At 35.5% G+C, this 22,638-nt stretch overlaps 6 protein-coding genes across 6 annotated transcripts; 3 read left to right on the forward strand and 3 right to left on the reverse strand.

Annotated features, from left to right (window-relative positions):
• Positions 1-448: 448 nt before the first annotated feature.
• On the forward strand, positions 449-3,697 carry TRIADDRAFT_56089 (uncharacterized protein; the record flags this gene model as incomplete). The annotated part of the gene is made up of 3 exons (XM_002111704.1): positions 449-560; positions 1,150-1,171; positions 2,206-3,697. 3 exons carry the CDS (start codon positions 449-451, stop codon positions 3,695-3,697), a joined length of 1,626 nt encoding a protein of 541 aa, XP_002111740.1.
• Positions 3,698-3,977: 280 nt separating this feature from the next.
• Positions 3,978-6,134, reverse strand: TRIADDRAFT_56090 (uncharacterized protein; the record flags this gene model as incomplete). Its single annotated transcript, XM_002112214.1, has 6 exons — positions 3,978-4,141; positions 4,500-4,660; positions 4,809-4,927; positions 5,113-5,220; positions 5,325-5,518; positions 6,059-6,134. 6 exons carry the CDS (start codon positions 6,132-6,134, stop codon positions 3,978-3,980), a joined length of 822 nt encoding a protein of 273 aa, XP_002112250.1.
• Positions 6,135-7,174: 1,040 nt separating this feature from the next.
• TRIADDRAFT_23731 (uncharacterized protein) lies at positions 7,175-8,104 on the forward strand (the record flags this gene model as incomplete). Its single annotated transcript, XM_002111705.1, has 1 exon — positions 7,175-8,104. The coding sequence occupies one exon, from the start codon at positions 7,175-7,177 to the stop codon at positions 8,102-8,104; it is 930 nt and encodes a 309-aa protein (XP_002111741.1).
• A 1,014-nt stretch (positions 8,105-9,118) lies between these two features.
• TRIADDRAFT_24343 (uncharacterized protein) lies at positions 9,119-12,187 on the reverse strand (the record flags this gene model as incomplete). The annotated part of the gene is made up of 5 exons (XM_002112215.1): positions 9,119-9,345; positions 9,457-9,661; positions 9,834-10,097; positions 10,465-10,689; positions 12,002-12,187. The coding sequence occupies 5 exons, from the start codon at positions 12,185-12,187 to the stop codon at positions 9,119-9,121; spliced, it is 1,107 nt and encodes a 368-aa protein (XP_002112251.1).
• A 1,763-nt stretch (positions 12,188-13,950) lies between these two features.
• On the forward strand, positions 13,951-16,105 carry TRIADDRAFT_56093 (uncharacterized protein; the record flags this gene model as incomplete). The annotated part of the gene is made up of 2 exons (XM_002111706.1): positions 13,951-15,832; positions 15,921-16,105. The coding sequence occupies 2 exons, from the start codon at positions 13,951-13,953 to the stop codon at positions 16,103-16,105; spliced, it is 2,067 nt and encodes a 688-aa protein (XP_002111742.1).
• Positions 16,106-17,806: 1,701 nt separating this feature from the next.
• Positions 17,807-20,407, reverse strand: TRIADDRAFT_56094 (uncharacterized protein; the record flags this gene model as incomplete). The annotated part of the gene is made up of 4 exons (XM_002112216.1): positions 17,807-17,923; positions 18,189-18,301; positions 18,641-18,736; positions 20,266-20,407. 4 exons carry the CDS (start codon positions 20,405-20,407, stop codon positions 17,807-17,809), a joined length of 468 nt encoding a protein of 155 aa, XP_002112252.1.
• Between the last annotated feature and the right edge of the window lie 2,231 nt (positions 20,408-22,638).

Genomic DNA, 22,638 nt, shown 5'->3' on the forward strand with positions numbered 1-22,638 from the left:
CCGGGTTCCGATAGTGATATCCAGTGATAGTGATAGGATTTCCATTACTTTCCTTAACCTTTGGCTTTTCATTCGCCGTCAGGTCTCGTCTCCATTATACAGTGTACAGTGCACAGTACTGTAGAGACCTTTCATCATACTGTACTGTACAGTACTGTACACTGTAGTTCTGTTTCCAAAATGTACAGTACAGTACAACACAAGTGGAGACTACAGTACTGTACAGTACTGTACGGTACAGTACCTCTACACTATACAGTACTGTACAGTACAGTATTGTACTGTACAGCTTGGATGATGGAGAAACTCTCCAATTTTAGCGATACTATCTGCAGGCTGCTATTTTGCTAAGCATGATTATAAATGCTACGGTGACCTTGCAAATACACTAACTCAGTATCAACAGGGACTCCATGCTCCAATGCCAAGCTAAAAGCAAGAAAATGACATGGGCGGAAAGTGGCTGCAGTCACAAAGATCTGACATTGGACGAATCATTTCACAGAATAGTGCACATCGCTGCCAAGTTTGTCCATCTTCAACGAGTGATCGAGCTAAAAGTGGGTGATAGACTATCCAATGCAAAACAAAAGTCTAAAGCACACCTACAATTTGCTGCTCCTTGATAGCCGGTAAACAAAGCCAAAAGTATTAGTGACGGCGCCGAGCGCGTACAAATAATTCATTAACACGAAATTGTTAAACAGAACAATTTTTTTGCAGTTTGGAGAAATACGAAGTAGCGCTTTAGCAAAGAGCACTAATACGTATACCTAATCTCAACTTGAACTATATTAATAAGATTTTATTGTATTACTTCAATTATGGATCAATTCATTTACATAGTTGGAGCCCGTTGATTTTCTACGTCCATTGTTCAGTACAGTAGACAAAAGTTGTCACGCCTGAGAGACTGCTATATTGGATGGAAGAGTCTATGATGGTTTTAGCAGGGATTGCTCAAAGAAAACCCATTTTCCACCGTCTCCTACTTCCTCTCTCTTACTATATCCATGCAGTATAAACATACAGTAGAGCAATCCAAGAGAGAGGAGTAGAAGACGGTGGAAAAAGGGTAACATTTTTACTTGAGTCTTGAGTAGTCCCTGGTTTTATGGTTAATCAATTTGTAATCGACGTACTGTATAGGCTCGTCTGACTCCAATGTGGAGTAAGTGAATCTTTGGATACATTTACTTCAAATATCCCTGAATTAACCATCGACATAAAATAGGCTTCCATTTTTCTTCAAAAATAAGTATACTGTACACATCGAAATAAAAATGTTATTAAAATCTTGCTACAACGGTTTCATGAAAGTCATCGGGCTGGACTGGACTGTCAGTTTGGATCATAGAGATACCTCTACGATTTTGTGAAAATCCTTTCACTGCCCTATGCAGTGTGCCGTGTGCCCCTCGTTCAACGCAAAATTATTATCGACAGGAGTAAACAAACTTTCAACACACATTTCCAATTCAGTATTACTACTACAGTAATAATATCTGCTAATATCATCAGCAACTACTAAAATAGAGGGAAAAAGAGGATTTATAAACCCTTACAATACATAATGCTAAACGTACAGGAATTCGATAGCAGCTCTAGATAGTTGCCCATTATTCATTTCTTAACCGGGTAGCGGCTCTGCAGTCATGTCCAAGCACCAGGGATTTTCGGAGAGAAATTCCCTAGAACAGACACGCGGCACAGCCGACTATCAAGTCAAATAACGTTTACAGGCACTATTCGAGATGCTTAGTCAACTCCTCTCATTAAGCTATGTCAACAAGAGCTTATAAATTTCAAAATAGTCTCATGATTAATTGTTATATATATTGATATTGAATCGGATTGACTTCAATTATGGGAGGAAAATGGAGTCGCCTTGGTCCTTTCACAATGCTGTATCAAACACTGTTATAACTGCTAATGTCGAATTAGGGACAACGAAACACTTCTTTCCTATCGAAAATGGCCTCGACCTTCTCTCAAATGAAAACAACAATTTTCAGCAGGAAAGCTTTCATTTAGACGATGGAAACAAACTACGCATGTCTACTAGTCCAGTCGATCCTGCTGTGAGCCACCGCCTTGTTGCTCTAGTTACCAACTTTAGTATTTCAAATACCCCTCCATTGCCTTTCTATCATGTCCATTTCTCATCATCAAACAGGATATCTGATTCGTCATGCTTTGGATTAGGATATTCTTTGTACTATTGATCTGGTATATGACAATTGGTATTCATGTAGGAGCTCAATTTCAAGCAGAGAAAGATGAAACGGCCCAATTCGACGTACTAACTGATTCAATGCAATACATGCCGACGATGAGAAGAGCATCACTTCTGGCTCAGCATCTTGAGGTTGATTATGGCTTAGGCAAGATCAATCCTAACCAAAATATTGATGAAAAGTATAGGTTAAAAGCTCTTAATGTTAGTCTATTAACTCAGCGTCGATTGCATGGCTTGCAATTTCCCCCAAATTGTTCGTCAGTCAAGCTATTGCTATGTCAAGTGCCACCTCATGGTTTAGGAAGTGTTCTGCATCATCTAGCTTATTGTTTAATTTTTGGTTATGGACTGAATAGGACAGTTGTTTTTGATTGGGAAGAATTTCGATATGAAATCCAATGGAATGATTACTTTTATCCATTAACCAATTGTACTGTAACGCCTGATATCCAAAATCAGGCTGCTAAATATGATTTCACTTGGTTGGGACACGATCTTGCGCAACTTGATCATAAAGTCATCGCTTTTCCTTTCGGCTATATTCTTCATCGCCAATATGGTTATATGGTTCCGGCTGATCTAGTTGCAGATATTTTGCCTTGGTGTGATGATCCTGTTTTATGGTGGCATTCTTTAGTCATGCGTTACGTTCTATTACCAACATCGAAATTGCGATCATTACTATTAATGGCTCGAAAACGCTTACAATATCCGTCGTCTACGGTCGGTATTCATATTCGTCATACAGATAAACTATTTAAAGAAGCTAAATATTACGGACTACAGGAATATCTTGAGATTGCAGATTCCTATTTTAAATCGTTAGCTAGCAATGGCAGTTCCGATGATACCAACAAAGCCATTTTTTTAGCCACGGATGATACAAAAGTTGCCCAACAATCAAAGTCCTTTCGTCATCAATATACCATTATAAATGATTATGATGCTACATCTCTTGCTGAAGGGAGCTACTATAAATCACCAAGATATTCAAAGAGAGGATTTGAAACTGCACTCGTTGATATCTACCTTTTAGCTGCTAGTGACTATACTATTGTGACCATGTCATCCAACGTAGGAAGACTAGTATATGAAATTAAAAAAATTTATCTATGGCACGATATAAGTCATACTATATACAGTTTAGATGAAGCCTATAATTTATTTGGTTGCGATCGTTATATAATCCATCATCGCCAACGTGCAGTACATGTCGCTGTTAAGGAATACAAGGCTAAAGATGACAATAGGGAACTATCTCTTCAACCAGGGGATCTGGTATACTTTGAAAGATTGGGTTTGAGACCTAATCAATATTTTGGTTATTCTGAGACGTTGCAACGTCATGGAATCTATCCCATTGATTGCGTCAAAATTGTAACAAAAATTTATGATTATCCTGTATATGAAGAATTTGCAAAAACTACTATTAACCGATTAGAGCTTTATGATGGTTAGGTTCCGATAGTGATGTAAAATTGTGAATATACTTTAAAATTTTTCCAAATACGAAATATTTTATTCATTGAGAGAATCATGTATTACAGAGAACAGAAGCAAGCAGGACATACTGTTATATCTTAATATTAAAACAATAGAATTTTGATACTAGGAGCAATAATTTCATCATTGTCTTTGTGAAGTATTTATTTTTTATCAATATAATACGCTTGTTTTGAGATGATTAGTCAGACCATAAACTTGTAAGAATACTATATCTACGTTAGTAAATCAAATTTCATTTGCTAGAAAGTTTATCACCAGTAGCCAAGATGCATTTGATATTGGTATATCTTCCAACAAATTTGATTGCCATTCCGACAAGTCGTAGTTGTATAAAAGCACGAGGTGCTATCAAACCAGAATATTTTTTGTACTGGTTGACACTGTATTCATAAAACCCTATTAGAGGCCAATAATACCGAAACAGTTAATATCTATATGGTCACCATGCTTTAGACAATACCTGCTATAAACTCCTTAATATAGAAGTAAGGAGCAATATAAAATTGAACTTAATAAGGTGAACTACCCTCTGTTCATGCAGAATATAATTAGATAAATTAGGAGATACCGACATTATTTCCTCAAATACACCTTATTTATAGTTTAAACTCTAAAACTATGCATTACTAACTCGATCAGCGGTAAAAATTATTAAATGCACGATCTTGCAATGTTTATGTCAGCGACTATCGTGAGCAAGTATAATTAATTAATACAAGATAGACGTATATTGCTGTACAACAGCATCACTTACCATTAAATACATGTTCTGAAAGATCCACAATCCTGACATTACAAAAACCAGCAGATTTCATTTGCAACGCATAAGTATCCATGGATACCATATTCACTTTTGGAACCAGGAAGAATTTTGAGGCACAAGTCTTGACTAACTCTTGTAATAGTGATGATTTCCTACGGTCAAAAGAGTACCAGAAACCCTTAATTTCTATAAATAAGATTTTTACTACATTTTCGAAGTAGAAATTGCAGGATAGCTGAAATAGTTAATTTATATGTAAAAGCACAATTTTTAAACACTCACTTTACTATGCATTGATACCTGTTGTTAAATACGAAATCAATTAGACCTAGCGAACCACCTGGGCGTAGCAAGGCATACGCTTTGGAGAAGAATACTTCTCTAGTACGATAGTGGTAAGCACTATCAAGGCTGACAATCTATTATATTACAAGAAGAAAACGAAATTTCATGAGGTCATAAGCCCATAAAATCATACATAAGTTATGAGCAATGTCATACAATGTTATAATCAATTCACGTGCTGTAATATCAATCGAGCATATTTGTACATTGAATAAAAAATAGATAGTTTGTTTTTCTAATTAGATGCATACAATCTAACCTTGTCAAAAGTAGCCCTGGCAAAGTTTAGATCATCCGCACTCCCCAGCATTAGCTGTACGCGTTTCTCTAACCCTAAATCCCTGACACGCCGTTTGGCAACCGCAACCTGAGTAAATTTTATTCAAAAATAGGAGCATTTATAATACTGTAGATTCACCTTAACTGTGAGCTATAAACAAGTGTTAGGTCTGATACAATCATACGTATAACCTGGGATGGCACAACTTCCACCGCTATAATATCAACACCATAGTGTTGATGCCACCATATGTCTTGATCCCCACATCCAAAACCAATATCTAAACATCGATTGCCAGGTTGCATATTGACAGCCTCAGCTAATTTGCCCGCCATTCTGGAACATGCTTGAGGGAAAATAACTATACCGGAAATAATGATAATACCTGTGTGTTAGTGAATCAGAAAAATTTTTTAATTTACCAACTTGATACACCGTATCAGAAAGAGAATAGTCCGGAACAAAATATTTGTTCAGTAGAATCACAGAATACATTTCGATTTATTATCTAAGAATTAAGTATATACTTTATAATCATTTTTAAAACTGAATTATTTAGATAGTATCTCAGGTAGCTGAATTTGTATCAGTCAACCTGACAAATTTTATTGCAACGATAATACTATTTCATATTCAATATTTGATCGTAGTACAGCGCTACAACTTTTGCAAAGGGGTATCAAAAGCTAGATTAGATCTCTGTAGACTCTATACTTAATACCATTCAATGCTATACAATTATTTACGCTTGATCATCAATCTCAATTGAAGAATTTAATGCTTAGTAACTAAAGTTTCAATCAGAAACAATCGCTAACTATCAGAATAGATAGATAACCAATAAAACCTTCAGTCATGGCTCATCACTGCATTGCAGTAATAAATGAAGAAATCTAAAAATTGGATATAGTCGTCATGTTATTACCTTCCTTATCGTCCCTCCTCTTTTCCCAATATCCAAAGTTCATCCAATAAGTGTCTATATTGCAATTCATCGCCATTCGACTTTCTTGAAATTGATTAATATCGTAAAATCTTGATAGTTCTGATGTGTTATTTAGCTTATTATCGTAATATCTCCAAGTTAATAACTTAAAAGGGAACTTTATCATTGATTTAAGAAATCGTAATATTATATCGCCAAATAAACAATCAGATGCTAGTAAACCAATGATGGACCCCATAAATAGAATTATGGCATCTCGTAAAGTTATATCAATCATTATTAGAGCTGGTCTAAGGCTATTCGTTTAAAGAATTAGCAAGGAAGCATAACATGAAAATCGCCCTATAATGCTTCAATCATCACTTCCAGGTATGGCTAAAATTGCATGATAGTAAAAAAAAATCTGCCGCCCTTTCTATAAATCACCTTGAGTTTGTCCTTTCAATTGGAGATTTCTATTCAGTAAACAGTGTACCGCATTTACGACCGACTTCTTTGAGGACCCAAAACTCTATGTTTTGGCTATTACTCTTTTGTACCTACTGTAGATTCTCCTGTAGTTGCGATTGAATTAAAGTATAGAAATTTTAATTTAGGAGAAAAATATTCTGTATGCAAGCGAATTATAGCCCAGTTACTCCTGATGTGCTTCAGTAGAGGAGTTGATTAGAGCTCCAATAAATGCCAGCAAGCTTTTTTAGCTGCTTAACTTAGTTGGTTTAGACAAGATAAAATAAGGCCAATGAGTACTACTGTAGTAAAATAGCTCGGTGCATACCAATTTCTCCAGTAAACTTAATAATAATGATTGCAGCTGGATAAGAACATCGACGATTACCTCACCGGCTGCTGTAAAATGAGCTGTTGAACCTTGGAACTGGAAGATGGAGAATGGTCATTTCTCACTTTTATTTATTGCATTATATTTATAGTGTTTATACTAGTGTCTGTATTCCTATAGCATACAGCACCCAGTATATTTTATTGCTGTCCGTACGGCAATCCCGCTACTTTCAGAAGAGCTTCCTTCTACGACGTTCGGGCGTATCTAGGAGAAGCTCTTAATTTGCCAACAGCTCTCTTTAAATCTCTGCTATGATACAAGCATTACGTCGGATTAGACAAAATATAGCAACTGATTTCCTTTACTGTAGAAAGCATCGATTTAGTTACGGCAAATCTTGGTTTGCCAATTATAGCAAGTATAATAACAGGATGACGTCTGAATTACCTAAGGATGTGCAATCGGGTAAGATTGAAATCAACGGTGTTGAGTTATATTATAGTAAACGAGGCCAAGGGCAGCCAGTAGTACTCTGCATGCCAGGCTCTTTCGGAACTGGTTTGAGCGATTTTAAGCATAACTTTTATGCCCTATCGGAGAGTATGACTGTTGTTACATTTGATCCTCGCGGCTATGGAAATTCAAGGCCTCCCGATCGACAATTTCCTGTCGATTTTTATCGTATCGACGCCGATGATACAATCCAGTTAATGAACAAGCTAGGTTTCGACAAATATTGCTTACTAGGATGGAGTGATGGTGGTATAACTGCCATTATTCATGCAGCTACAAATTCTAAAAGTGTTTCGAAATTGATTCTCTTAAATGCTTGTGCATACTTTACTAAGGCTGATTGTGATCTGATGGAGCCTTTAATGGATATCTCGAAATGGAATCCAAAAACCTTAGATGTTTTAAGTGGAATATATGGTCGAGAAACATTGGCACAGATGAATAAGGATTATTACCAAACTTTCTTTCAAATATATAAAAACGGTGGAGATGTTTGCAAAGCAGACGCTGATAAAATAGTGTGTCCTACGTTAATTGTTCATGGTGAAAAAGATCCTATGATACCCTCCCTTCATGCACATTATCTACATGAGCATATTAAACATTCCCATCTATGTATAGTCCCAGATGGAAAGCATGCCATACATAAGCGTCAGCCGGATAAAATCAACAAATTAGTAGAGAGATTCTTCCTTGAAGATGTAGCACCTCAATGGGATCAATTATAGATTATGAGAATAGTCCTTAGACTCATGTATTGCCTTCGAGACCGGTCTTATAAAGCTATATGAGCATACGCATATTACGAAAGACGATGCTCTAAAATAGGAATATAAGCATTTCTATTCTATTATAATTATGGTATTATGCCACAACTTATTAGTACAGTATCTGTGTTGTATCTAAAGCAAATGATACGTTTTTGTGGAATCTGCTGTACAGTATAGCACATGTGTTATTCGCCAATGTAAGTAAGTATGGCATACACCAAATATTGCAATGTTACAACATCAATATATGGAATCTGATTAGAAATGCTAATACTTCAGTAATGCGCGATTGTAGCCAAAAAGTGGTTATCCTTTCTTCATGTTACTAGTGTACTGATTCTCGATTTCATTCATATGCCTTTTAATTGTTCTTACTGAGAACAGACTTTGATTCTCAGTTTAAAGTAGTAATCTTTACATTTTTTATTATAAAAAAGTATTTAATTTTAATGAATATAACGCTGAATGACTGATTACGAGATAAACTGTAGATAACTTTCACAGTTATCCTTCGTAAAATGAGCCATCTCGAAAAAATAAAGGTATCATTATCTTTTAAACTTTTGAGCAAAATTCGATTCACTATTAATTTATAATCAATAAAACAGTCTACTATATTTTCTCACGTCCAACATATAATAACACATCTTCAATATTATTATCAAAGTAAGGTATATATCAGATGTACTATCATAAACACTCTGTAAAAATTACAATTTCTTATGATTATACATCATAGATAAAAGCTATGATACATATCAATTACGGTAGCTATAAGCCAAACTTAATCTTAGGAGAACAAGCAAAGAATAATATCATAGGCATATTTTTGTAAGCAGTTATTCCAACTTGTACACAGTACACATTGGTAGATATAAAAATAGAAAACAAGATTTCAATTTCGATTAACGGCATTCATACCAAAGACTGAATAATATTGAAAAAATTCAACAAATTTATTTACAATTAGTCTTAGACTTTAAGTAAAACTTGTTCAGCGACAGATTTTTGTTTAAAAAGTTTAGTCTTACGAAGTTTGGCATTAATCCAGTCATCAATTACTGACTTATTCTTTTTATAAATATTTAAAGCTATTCCTAATAATACGATCAAGCCAGACCATACATACTGTATTGTAAATGGCTTTTCAAAGAAGAGAAACGATAAAACGACAGTTATCGCCTTCCGGAATGTGGTAACTATATAATTTAAGCAACATTTGATCAGAATCAAGCGTTTAACGTCGAAAATGACTATCTTATTATAAGAAGTGCAATTACTTCAATAGAATAGTTATCAAAAGAACTCACCCGTGACTGCCATGAGGGCTCCAAATACACGAACTAATGTTAAAACCATGTTAACACCAATATAGCCCGTAAAGGAGAGTATTGCGGCAAAGCCATAAATGGTCAATGCCTTATGACTACAAAATCGAAATGCCGGTCCCAACTGATTAGTGATAAATAGAGCCATAAAAATGTATACGAACCCAATGGAAAACGAGTAAAATACCTACCAACAAAAGTAAAAGCAATTAGTATAGATCTAAGCTAATAGTAATGAAGGTAGAGTAGAGAAAATCATTAGCTACTAGCTTGATGTGGCATTGTGAAATGTGAATGAATATATCCCAAAGTATAGAAAAATGGAATTTTATGAAGTAAACGTAGTAAGTGCTCATTACCATCTCTAAGTTGGTGCCATTGTATCCTTTCATTGCTTTTTCTTGTACATTACCGATAGCCGCATCAGCACATAAAGCCAAAGAAATTAGAATAACGCCAAAGGAATCAAATGTTGGTGAAACTTTACTATCTGCTAAGGTAAACAGAATTAGACCAACACACATCAAAAGAGCTGCAACGAGATCCGCAAGAGTATACTTTTTCCCTTGAATCAGGATGCCACCAATCATGACAGGTATGAGCTTACAACTTTTAAATATTACCTATTACAATAACAATAATAATTATTGATGATTACTTCCTATTAGTTTAGTTAACACTTTACTCAGATGAAAGGTGGAATTGAAAATAAAGAGAACTAACAACAGCTGGTAAAGTCTCCGATGTAGATAATACTTAATGATACAGATTTTATAAACGACGACAATAGCTATTTTGAAACTCATTCAAGAATAGAGTTGAAGATGATAAAAGATTTCAAAAATTGATTATTCAAAAATTTCAATATGATAATCAAAAGATCAATTCAGTCATGTAGTAACAATTAAGACACATTTTAATTTTATATAATGGTAAAAACCGATACATGAATAAAATTTTATCTTTTGGTAGACAAGCTAAGATTCCTACCTGAGTTGGGTAATTTAAATATCCTAAAGATGTATTGGATAAGCCAATAGTTGCTACAGTTAAAAATGCAATAATCGCATAAATACGCAGTGGTATTCGCCTCTTTCGCGCAATCGGATTTTTTAGCTGCATTTCTATTGCACCAAATATTGTGTAATAGCCAAACTGAACAAGGGTTAAGTACCATCCATATTGTTTGAAACCTTTGATGAGAAACATTCGCTCCTATTATGGATATTAAAAATTAATATAATCATTCTTTAGAAGCTACGCACATTGCATTTAGGATGTTATGATCAAGCATACGACTATACAAATGAAATTTTAATCCACAGGGATAGTTGTTGATGCTTAGTAATGTGTCCAGAAATGTAAAGGCATTTCCGTGTTGGCAATCTTTCACTTATGGTACACTTTACTGTAATATGCAGTTGTCTCGATATCGACAATTAAGTGTCTCAACCAGTACGGTATTTGATACGCGGCCATTAACTTAAGTATCAGCTAGTTTAATTAATTTACACAACTACGCACACAAAATTGGGTTCGATACTCAATCAACAAGGATTTTCCTTAAATTGGCCAGCTTAGTGTGTCAATTGATATTTTACTCTAATTCAGTGGGAACATCTCTCCTAAGATGAACAAACTATCAGATGATGTACTTCATTCATGCTATAACGAAATATAGAACCCAATTGCAATCTATTCCCAGCGCTTTATGATACTAATACTAAGATCCTAAACTTCAGTGACAGTACTATCTCTATAATAAATCTTATTCCATCTTGACTGTCAATCTTTTAGCCCATGCATTTATAAACGATACTGGATTCCATCGTTGGTGTATGGACAAATGGGCACGTGTTTTCGGTCTCAATATGAAAAAAATACTTTTACAAAATTTGCTAATCAAACTGTAAGGGTTCAGTTCAAGACATGTAGTTGATCCAAAATTGAATGAACAGACTTTGAAACCCACAGCAAACTCAAGACTGTAAATAGTCCATCAGTAGCAGCACACTGCTTCAATTTAGAAGCAAGTACTTTATCATATTGAATTTGAATTTTTTATCGGTAAATAAATATCTGGAAATGAAATTTATGTGAATTAAGACATATCCAAACATCAGCTTATGATTTTATAAGTATACGATCTATTTCGTGAACGGGGGTCATTAGCAAGCATTCTTGATAGCCAACTTGAATTTCTGCATAATACTGAGCGTATAACAGAAGGAGAATACATTATGCTGTACACTACTATTAAAATGGTCATCAATTGAATATAACCTTTGCCAATTAATTACTAATTACTAAACGATTGTGCACAAAGTGTTGGTGCAGAGTTGAAGTGTATTATTATTAATTCAATCCATGGTTAGGTGCTGAGGATTAGCTATTTTCTGTGAAATTAACCAGATATCAGCTACCGTCATAAGGATAAGCGATTTATTGTGATGTAACCGTTGCAACGTGAATTTCTCTTCTTAGAGTAGATGACTAGTAGCACTTTGATGGATTGCTGACAACTAACCTGAATGTATCCATAAATTAAGTAGCAAGCTAAAACACCGCTAGACATTGCCATAAACTGCGACGAAGTCGACCAAGAATCGATGGAAAAGCCAAATAATGATATGCTAACAGGTAAGTTCACTTTATCACTCTTGTTGACAGTAATAGCAAGAGCCTTTTTGGAATTTCCATTGGTATTCTCCATCATGACTGGATCAATAACTTGTCAATGCTCCAGCACTACCGTTAACTATACCTCGAGGGTGTTAACAGATCGTTTTAATCGAATGGAAGGACAGCACTCACTTTTGATATGATAGCAGAGAATCGAGTCGATACCAGGCGTACGCTTGAGCTGTGATCATTTAAAACAGTCAATACTGACTAATGATATGAACAACTCCTCTCTCTTCAGATTATGCTTTATATCTTACTTACTTACTCCTAGGATGAGCTCATTTGATCGATCAAGTAGTCATTCACTTGGGCTAAAATAAATGAATTTGAATAAGCTTGATCGTACGATAATGGCAATCGATCGATAATCTCCGTGACCAATAACCTCAGTCGATGAATAGCATCAAGAGTATAAACTGAAAATGGACATTAATTTGTATATTCGCATTCGACAGTCATTCCATAAATCTCTCGCTGATGCTTTCTGTTTAGTCGGCTGATGGAATATTTCCAATAAATCATCTGGTCATGCAAGGCGTGCCAGCACGATTAGCAGGCTGTTGCCAGTTCTTTGTGGTTGTCGTCACATCGGACGGACGCCAGCCGACCGCGTGAGTGGTAACGACTGTATAGACCCCGAGACACCCATGCTAGAATAAGCCTGTTACTGTACGACAGCGATCGTTGCATGGGATTACTATAGACTAGAAGGTATTGCGGTGGACGACGGTCGCCGTCTCTCGGTCACCGTCGGATGGACGGATTTGGGTCAATCCATGGAGGCCAAAATGTCGAGAAAGAGTTACTAGTTGTAAATGTGGATCGTCGGAGTCGGCTTTCTTCATCATTACACTTCATGTATTAATAGTTACAACTACTTGCAAGCAGAACTTAGTAAAATAGGATATTACTGCAGCATTTTTCTTCTTACTTAATTATAAGTTATTCTGCTGTGTATAATTAATTCATGAATGAATTATGCTAACGGGTGGGTATGCGCTCCAAATCAGCTCTATGATAGGGATTCTCTCTTGTCTCTTTACCTTTATTTTTAAAGTTGAAAAAAAAATAAGTCAAGTCTACTGCACAGTCTAAAATCAAGTGTATATCTTCTCTCAGTGTACAATACTCCTAAGAGAAGCCTATTTTAGTTTGCAAATAGTCTATGAGTCGATGGGTAGTAAGTCTACGCAATTGGTCGGTGATACGGATTTGAAGACCGGACCTCGAACAGTTCTATTAAATTAAATTAAAAATTTGTGAGCAGAACATCCACGGTAAGCTAGTGTTATGATCAAATTAATTCAGTGCTAGTGTAGCCATAACGCCTACAAAGTCTCGCGGCTTCACTTGTTAGTGCTCTAAAATTAAAGCTATTTAGTGAGGAAGTAACCTCTCACATCCGTTATTTCGATAGTAGCATGGTAATAAGTCGAGGGATTGCATAGACAGTATTCATGTGTACTGTTGGACTAAGAAAATAAAGAAAAACTAACTTATACACAATTAAAACTTACACCTACATGCTGGATCGATCGTAATAGACTATCTATAATATAATATATGAAATACTGCATTCAAATAGCACGATATTAAAGATTTCCATTTTCTACTGATGTTAAGAGTAATTGAAGAGTTATACAGTATGTATTTCCTGTGATTGTAGTAAGTCATAGATCACTTGGAAGAAAACGTAGCCTCATTTGGCAAAGCTTTATCCAGATCGATGCTAAAAAAAAATATGTCAGCTGTCGATACTGCCATGCTGCATTTTATGGTACGATCGAGAAAATGACCAAACATATTTTAGAGAACTGCAGCGCAGTTCCAAGTGAAATAAAGCAATATCATAATATTAAATACAATAAAAGCGCAGACAGCGATATGGAATGCACAGCATTAAACAATGCTGAATGGTTAGCTTCCGCTAATCCCCTATCTGCACCTCCAGCGCTTGGCAAAAAACGAAAAATTTCTGATTATGGAATGGCAAAGCCGACCAATTTAGAACATACAGCCTTATATAGTTCATTGGTGCTTGCTCTTATTACTTCCGATATTCCTTGGAAATTCTTAGACAATGGCTACTTTCGAGAATTTCAAATGAGATTGCATCCGGATTTTCAACCACTAAGTGGATATCAAGCTTGCGAGCAAATTGTCAACAAATTACAGCTACAAACAGATGAAGATATTACTAATTTTTTACTGGATTCGACATATTTGACGATATCGTGCGATGCTACCAATAGTGTTGATAACTGGAACATCACAAATTGGGTAGCAACAAATGAAAACGCGTATTCAGAATTGATATATATTACTTCTCGCCCATGTGCTAAAACTGCTCCAGATATCTTTGAAGAAATTTATAGCTTTATTGGTAGGTTAAAACTTCCAGTATCGACTCAAGTAAGCTTTTGCAGCGATAGTTCCGATATAGACGCCGCAGTAAAGAAAAAAGTACGAGAGCAACCAGATGCGAGAATAGGCTTGACAGGAAGTTGTTTAGCCCATCAATCGAATTTCATCATGAAAGATGTTATAAGAAACCTAACGTATCTTGGCAATAGCATTGGGACGTGTCAAAAAATTGCCAGGTTTACACATCAATCGAAATCCTTTTATGGCCTACTTCGAGATGAACTAGATATACAAGATATATCGATTTGGATTCCGACACAAGCGCAATGGTATTCAATAGCCATGTGTGTAAAGCAAATATTGTGCATCGAAAAGGAACTTAAAGTTGCATCTGGTAAATGCTCAGACGACGCATTTATGCCATTTGACACACCAGAAAGTAACCTTCAAAGCATAATAAACGATGATCATTTTTGGAGTGATCTTAAAAGCACTTATGCCATCTTAACACCGTTTAATTTTATTGCTGCAATGTCTGAAAGATCTGATATAACCTCTAGCCAATTTCTAATAACATGGATGTGGTTATTATGCCTACTGAATAACGCACCAGAAGTAGACAACACCATTAGAATAAATATATTCAATAATATTGAAAAAAGGATACAAAATTTCATTGAAGATCATCAGATAATATCGATTGTGCTAGATCCTCGCATTTATCTTACTGGCTTAAGCCAATTTGGTAAGCGAAGGGTACGCTCACTTTTTTCGCAATTTGTGGAGAGATTATATCCACAAGTGGATATTGCTTTAATTATGGAGCAATATATTGCGTACTGCCATAAACGATTTCCATTCGATGATAAAATTACATGGAATCATATGGCTAAAGCGCCAATCACGTTTTGGAATGAGTACTCACAAGAGACATCGGAATTATCTACCGTCGCCATTACAATAATTACTCTTACGCCGCATGCTTCTACATGCGAAAGAGCATGGTCGGCATATGCTACTATCCCTAATACTAAGCAACATAATCGACTCAATTTCGAAAATATAACTAAAATTTGTAAAATTAAGCATCATTACGATACTCAAAAGATCATAAATGCAACAGCTGCTGGCGCTAAAAGATACGCTTTAATATTATGTAATATGGTTAAGATTAAAAGAGAGCATTTACTTGGCAATGAAGAAGATCGACCAGATGAAACACCCACTACAGAAGCTATCCAGGATATGAATGATAACCTTAGCGATAGCGAAGATGCCAATTTCATTCGTGCTATAGCTGAAGTAGCAGGTGTATATTACAGTATTGAATGATTTTAGGAATTGAATGCTTCAAATAAGGGTTCATTTTCTTTTAATGATGTTCTAAATTATTGTAGATCCTGAGTTTCGTGATGATTTGCCTAGTAACAGCGGTATGAGTTGCAATCGAAGTGTTGATGTGCAAGCCCCCGAGGATATAACCATGAAAGACTTTACTCTCTCATGGCTGGATCTAACTGCTCAAACATTAGATAATATTGAGGAAATTGTTAGATCGTTTGTACCGATAGTTCCAAGGTAAATTCATATACTTGTGTAATCTGGGTTTTCTTGTTATGGTAAAAGTATCTCTTGGTTACTCTTTCTATCTTGCTATGATACTAATAACCTTTAGTAGGGCATTTTGTGAATTGGTATATTGTAAAACATGAATTAAAATAGACTTGTTATGTTTACTTGACAGATACTGATATGATAATATGATAAATCTGTTGTTAGAATCTGTCAATTAATTTCTATTTGATTGCAATTTCGCGTTTCTTTTGCACAGTAGCGTATAGGCATTTATATCATTGTGTTATTCCATGCCATATTTGATTATAGATATTATTAATAACGACAATAACACTCTCAATAGGTATTTGTAGTAATATACATTTTGACGCAATCTGCGAGATAATATATACGCGTACATAACAGATATATATACATATTTACAGTGGCATGGATATACTTATCACTAGGGATTAAAGATATTGAGGTGTATTTGCTAAAATACTTTTCCTTACATAGTTTTGCTTTCGACTAATTGCTTCTACATTGGATCCTATTATAATCAATCTTGTATAAGGTAGAGTACATGCGAAAAATGCTCCATGTATTTTTTTAAAGATCTTGCTATTTTGATACCTCGCGCTACTTTGTCTACACCTGTACATTCGGGGTCGTAAGACTGGATTATGTATAGGTGTAATATTGTCTCATTTATAGAATTTGTAATTAGGGTGTACTGTATGCTTTTAGCGTGTTATAAACTAAAGGTAGTTTATAAATGCATTGCTTCAATATGGTATTTAAATTAGGCTGATTTGATTTCAAATTTTCTCGGAGTCCGATACCAAACAGAATTTTTAGGAGTAGAAAATTCATAATAACGATCGGTGCAAGAGATTTCTTCTCACAATAATAAAAATAAAGTAGCGCACCGGGTACGTCTTCTGAGATTCTTGATTGTACGACATTAGAGGAGTGAATTCAATGTAACTTCGAGTAATGCATAATAAATACGTGATTTTCAATGTTAAAAATTCGTGCAAAGTAACGTTGTAGTTACTAAGCAGAGTAACAACTGAGGGTAAATGAATCAGAATAGTGTAAAAGTTCAGTTTTATAATAGTTTATGAGTTCAGCCTAATTCGATGTAACGTATGTTGGATTTGATCTAGTCAATGCTTCCTATGTTTAGCCTTTATTATTATTAGAAGCGATACAGTTCTACTGCTACTTTGTAGATCAAAGGTATCTGCTGTATGCAATATAGCAATATGAAAAGTATACATCGTCAATGCAGTACATACGAGGACATCTATATATGGTATTTCATTACACATTCTATGCATTTAGTAACGTCTATATCATATAAATACAAGGCAATTCAATAATGATTTTTATAAATTGATGATGCTCGGTTTAGTTGTTTACATGAGCTTATTTATCATTATTAGATGATCATTTTTAAATATGAATTGTAAATAGATAATGTCAATTCGACTAGTAATGTACTCTTAAAATTTGAAAGTAAGCATTAATCATGTACTTCAGCAGTACACTTTGTTAAGCCTTTCCTGTAGTATCCAAATACTGTACATTTCTCAAACGAAATACCTGTACGGTCATATCTATCGGCATCAAAACAGCACGTAGTTACTTTAACACTATCCTCAGCCAAGTTGAGTAGAATAACGTACACGTCAGCGAAATGATTACGGAATCGGATTTGAAACTATTTTAGAACCAATTCTTCATATTCCCTCTTAGGATTTTTTTGTAGATATTCTGCCAAGTACCAACAAGATAATTTCATTTTGAAACGATTTTGTAAGGCGTAATCGAAAGCAGTCTAGGATAGCAAAATAAGAAAGCATTATACATGTACAACAATTGAATCGCAATGGAGTCCTTGACAAATTGCTGTTAAGCAAGTCGATATAACATGCAAAAAACAACATCAACCGATTTACAAAGTAAACTGCAAATTTCATCATTGTAATGATCAAAGTACTATTCCAATTCTGGATTGTATCAAAGAATGTCTGTTTAATTTGAATGGCAGGTACAAGTATACCAGCAAGGTATGGGCAAGTTGTATCTCTTTTATCGCTAACCTGAGCTAATAGCTTAGCAACACCCATACCACGGAATCTGGGAGGAACACCCGTATGCAACATATCTATAACTCCTTCATTTTGAGCTAATGAATATTGCAAGACAGCTTTGTCTGGTATAAAAAACGACAACAACAACAACAACATTAATAGGTTGAATTTTAGTCTTTCAATGAGTAAAACTATGTTGAAATAGGTTTCACTAAAAACATCTACCGACCAATATACCGTAGTAAACTATTGTCAACACAGTAGAAAAATAACAGACAGTGTAGTGTACATGGTATACAAGTACCGGAGTCGAGTTGAACGAAAAATTCGCTCTTTGCTTCATCGTGCATGACATCCTGCAGGGTTAATTTAGTGCAAACTGCACGAGCAGTGGTCTTCGTGATGTTCTGGCTCATCAGTATTCTGGAATGGATTCGGCTGAGAGCTTGCATTGCATTTACCATTCAAGATGTTGCATTGGAGCCCTTTACTCCAAGTGTAGATTGACTTTTTGGTAAGTAATTGGGTCGCGATTGGATTTGCTTTCTCGGCCCAGTCTGAAGATGAGATCACGACATGGTACTGTAGAGTTGAGTATACTGTACTGTACGTACAGTACATTTATGAAATGTACTGTACTGATAGAGATCTACTGTACTGTACACTGTACACTGTACTGTACAGTACTACAGTATACTGTAGGGACTTCTCAAGACTAATACTGTACACTGTACCATAGTACTGTACTGTACTGAGTGTACTGTAGTTTCGACAGGACGGTGGTCAGAAGGAGCCAATACTGGCTCCTGGCTACTGCCACCGGATGGACGGACTTTTCATACAAGATGTGGCCCAAAAATGGGGAAAAATAGTCACTCGGTATGGAGCTTCCTTGCTTGTTTTCTAAATCACTCGTATTAATTTAAATAACATGAATGATCTAAAGCTACAGCTTCCAAGCAAAGCTTAAGAACAGGCAATAGAATATAATGTAATATTACTTAATTTAGAAAAAATCAGTCCATTCAGGATCGACTGTCTGCATACTCAAGTACGGTCATAGTGAAGTCTTGGACACAATTGGTGGACCAAAGGGGGGACAAATATCTGTCCGTCCAAAGACGTGTCCGGTCCAGGTATTCTTCCAGTTGTCCGTGCTACTGCAGTGCACAGTGCACACTGCACACTGTCGTCAGAGTACAGTACAGTTCAACGTTTAGTCAAGTACTGTATGAGTACCCTCTTCGTATTTTCAAAATTTTGGCGCCACAGCCCCGTTGAAACGGTACAGATCACCGTATGGTACGCTAACAGCTCACTCAGTTCAGTATGAACTCTATCGCATAATCGTATAAGTCAACACAGTACGGCATGCAATGGTTATTAGCAGCACGGTACGGTACGCATTCGGATCGCACGTTGATCAACGGGTCCAAACTTACTTGACTTTCACTGTGTTTCACGATCCCGATCCGATCCGATCCGGCTCCAAACCTCACCTACAGTGCACTTTTACCTCAAGTCAACTTCACAGTGACTGAAGTTTGACTGAACGCTACTGCCAAAGCACAATTTGTACAGTGAATTAAATTGCGGCCATTGCCAATTGGCAATCCTGTCAACACTCAGTTTATAGCGTTGTAAAAGCTGCCATTTCTTATGAAAATCTCACCTCAAGTTCTCCCTACAAGTAAAATCAACATTAAAGCATCGAAATTTTCAAAGATATTGACTGGGTGGAAGAATTTCTCTTTGAAAAAATCCAAATAACAACTGATTCAAGTTGGTTCGCTTACAGTGTGGGAGTCAGCAAGTCTGTTAAAGATTTTACTGCTTGCAAATCTTACGATATCAGATCACCTTTCAGCTGGTTTTTAGATTATAGAATTCTATTCTACCGTTGCAAATTGATTTTTTCTTCAAACTGGTGTAGAGTATTATAGAATACTACTGAATTACTGATTGCCAAACTCTTTCCCTTGTGCCACCGATTGACGGTAGACTTCAACTGGATAACATTACTCCAAATTATTCGAGTACGAATGTAATTCGTGCAGGTCTATCTTCGTATCTACGATCTACTCACTCGAAACCAAACCAACTCCATCTTTGCTGAGAAGGGAGGAGATACTTTCATCAGCAAATTTCTGTACACAGTGACAGTGAATAGTTCCAAGTCGAGTTGCCTTGCTCGTGATTGCACTAGCAAGTGGCTCGCGGAAAACCATCATGACGGAACGAGGCCCTATCGTGGATGATTTCAGCCCAGCCGCTTATTTATATAAATTATGCTTGAATTTCTTACCCGATGACAACGCAAATGGTAAGAAATACATTTCACTGCCAATCTAATTTCATTTTGAATGAATGAACTGCACTGCACGAGTACAGCATATACATTCATTAAGCCAGGATGCAATGGATAGCATGTTGGTAGCTTCCATTTCTTAGTTGGAGTCGTAGCAGCCAAATTAAATCTCTACAGTAGACTACTCAAATTCAATGTGGTATTGACAATTACCTCACTTTTCTCGCCGTACACGTGAACGGAAGAGTAGTATCATGAAATGATACGATCTCAATTTACTATCCTATTACAGTATCGTGACCCTCATTTGTAATGATGAAAGCGATACAAAATTTAAAAATTCAGTCCTTGCTGTAACCTAACCGATAGTAGTATATTATTAATTTTATAGCTTTTACTGGGACTACATACAGTAGAGAACATCATGTATTATTCATACGGATTGCAAATACTAACTTGGATTGATTTGATTCTTTACTAGATGCAAACAGATTATACCAATATGTATGTCGACTTATCAGCAGGTATATCATTCTACTACCTTAGAATTTCTATTGTCAGTTTGATCATGATGTAAAATGGATACATTTATTTTCTTAACTTAATCTATCTTACTATCGTCGTCGATCTTCATGACATGGAGTGTATTGCTAGAAAATTATAAATACGTACAGTACATGTACTTTGATCGTATTAAGCTTACAGATTACATACAACAACTTGCAATGGTCAAATTGTGTCAATTGCATTTGATTTTATAACTTGACATCGATAACATATCTTATCTACAATGCTAAAATACGCGTTGTGCATGTATGATACTTAGTCGTATAGAACCTTCCGCAGTTAGTGATGAATTTCAAATTTCAGAGAGAATCAAAAGAAAACGTAAGAAACTTTTAGTATTGATCTAACAAAGTACAAGTATAATTAAAAATACGATAACCTATTACACCACACAACCTTTTACTGTACTTATAACTTGCCCACTTATATCCTTGGAACTTGTAGTGGTACGTAATGGTAAGGAAGTCGATGCTGCTGTATTTTCTGAATTACAGCGAAAACTATCATCCCAGGTGTGTAAAATACTATTAAAGTATAAGTAAACCATTTTGGCGAGTTTTAGTCTTATCCTAACTTCTTAGATAGAACAGTAATATGTCTAAAATCTGAATCCGAAGTACAATATTTTTATGTTAGTAATACTCTCGCTTGCATTTCTTGCAGCCGTTATTGAAAAATCGCTGGTCAATCCTTTACTTGCTATTAAATCTCAGTAAAAGTAGTAAGCAAAATGAGGTAACGTCATTAACTCTATACCTGTTGCTATGATTGAATCTCTTGTTTCACTACGTAACGTAATCATGCTAATAATACATGATTAATGATTGAAAACACGCATTGTATCAAATGTGACAGGATGTAGTATTCCTAAGTGATGGATTGCCAGGCAATGTGCAATCAACACCCGCTGGAATGGCAAATAGAATGATCACTCGAATAAACATGCAACAAAGTTCTGTCGATCAAACTACGACAATTTTACCACCATCCATGGCTACCATGTCTACTGGTAGTAGAATTAGCAGTGGTATTGGCAGCGGTAGTAATGAAACTGATAGAAGTACAATAACTAGCTTTAACGCTACTATAGACCCAACTTTAGTTGTACCGACTCCCAGTGGCATAAGACAACCGACAGGTATATATCTTACACTTCTATCGCGTTATTTACATCTAATATATAAATATATCCGTAGTGACAAAATTTCTGGAGTTGGATATTATTTAATTTTACGACCTTTTTTTAATCAAATCTGGACTTGGTATTCTACCATACGACTAATTTAAATGGTATGCATTCCTTAGATATTACGAACAAAAAAGTTATCAATACGTTAGTGACTTCCCGCTTGGAACATAGTAATCGGTCTAATACTGGAGCACTATCCACTAAATTAAACCAGAAATATCGTGAACATAGCAAAGTATCAGCACGTGATCCATACAATTCCGTAAATAGTAAGTATATATACGCTGCATATTACAAAATTTATTTTATTGATCGTATTTGTCAAAATTGACGGTATTACTTTTGTATTACATAATTTCTTGACAACATATCTATCATTACTTTCCATTCTAGCT

This window comes from Trichoplax adhaerens, genomic scaffold (assembly GCF_000150275.1).
Source record: "Trichoplax adhaerens TRIADscaffold_4 genomic scaffold, whole genome shotgun sequence".
Taxonomy (NCBI): Eukaryota; Metazoa; Placozoa; class Uniplacotomia; order Trichoplacea; family Trichoplacidae; genus Trichoplax; species Trichoplax adhaerens.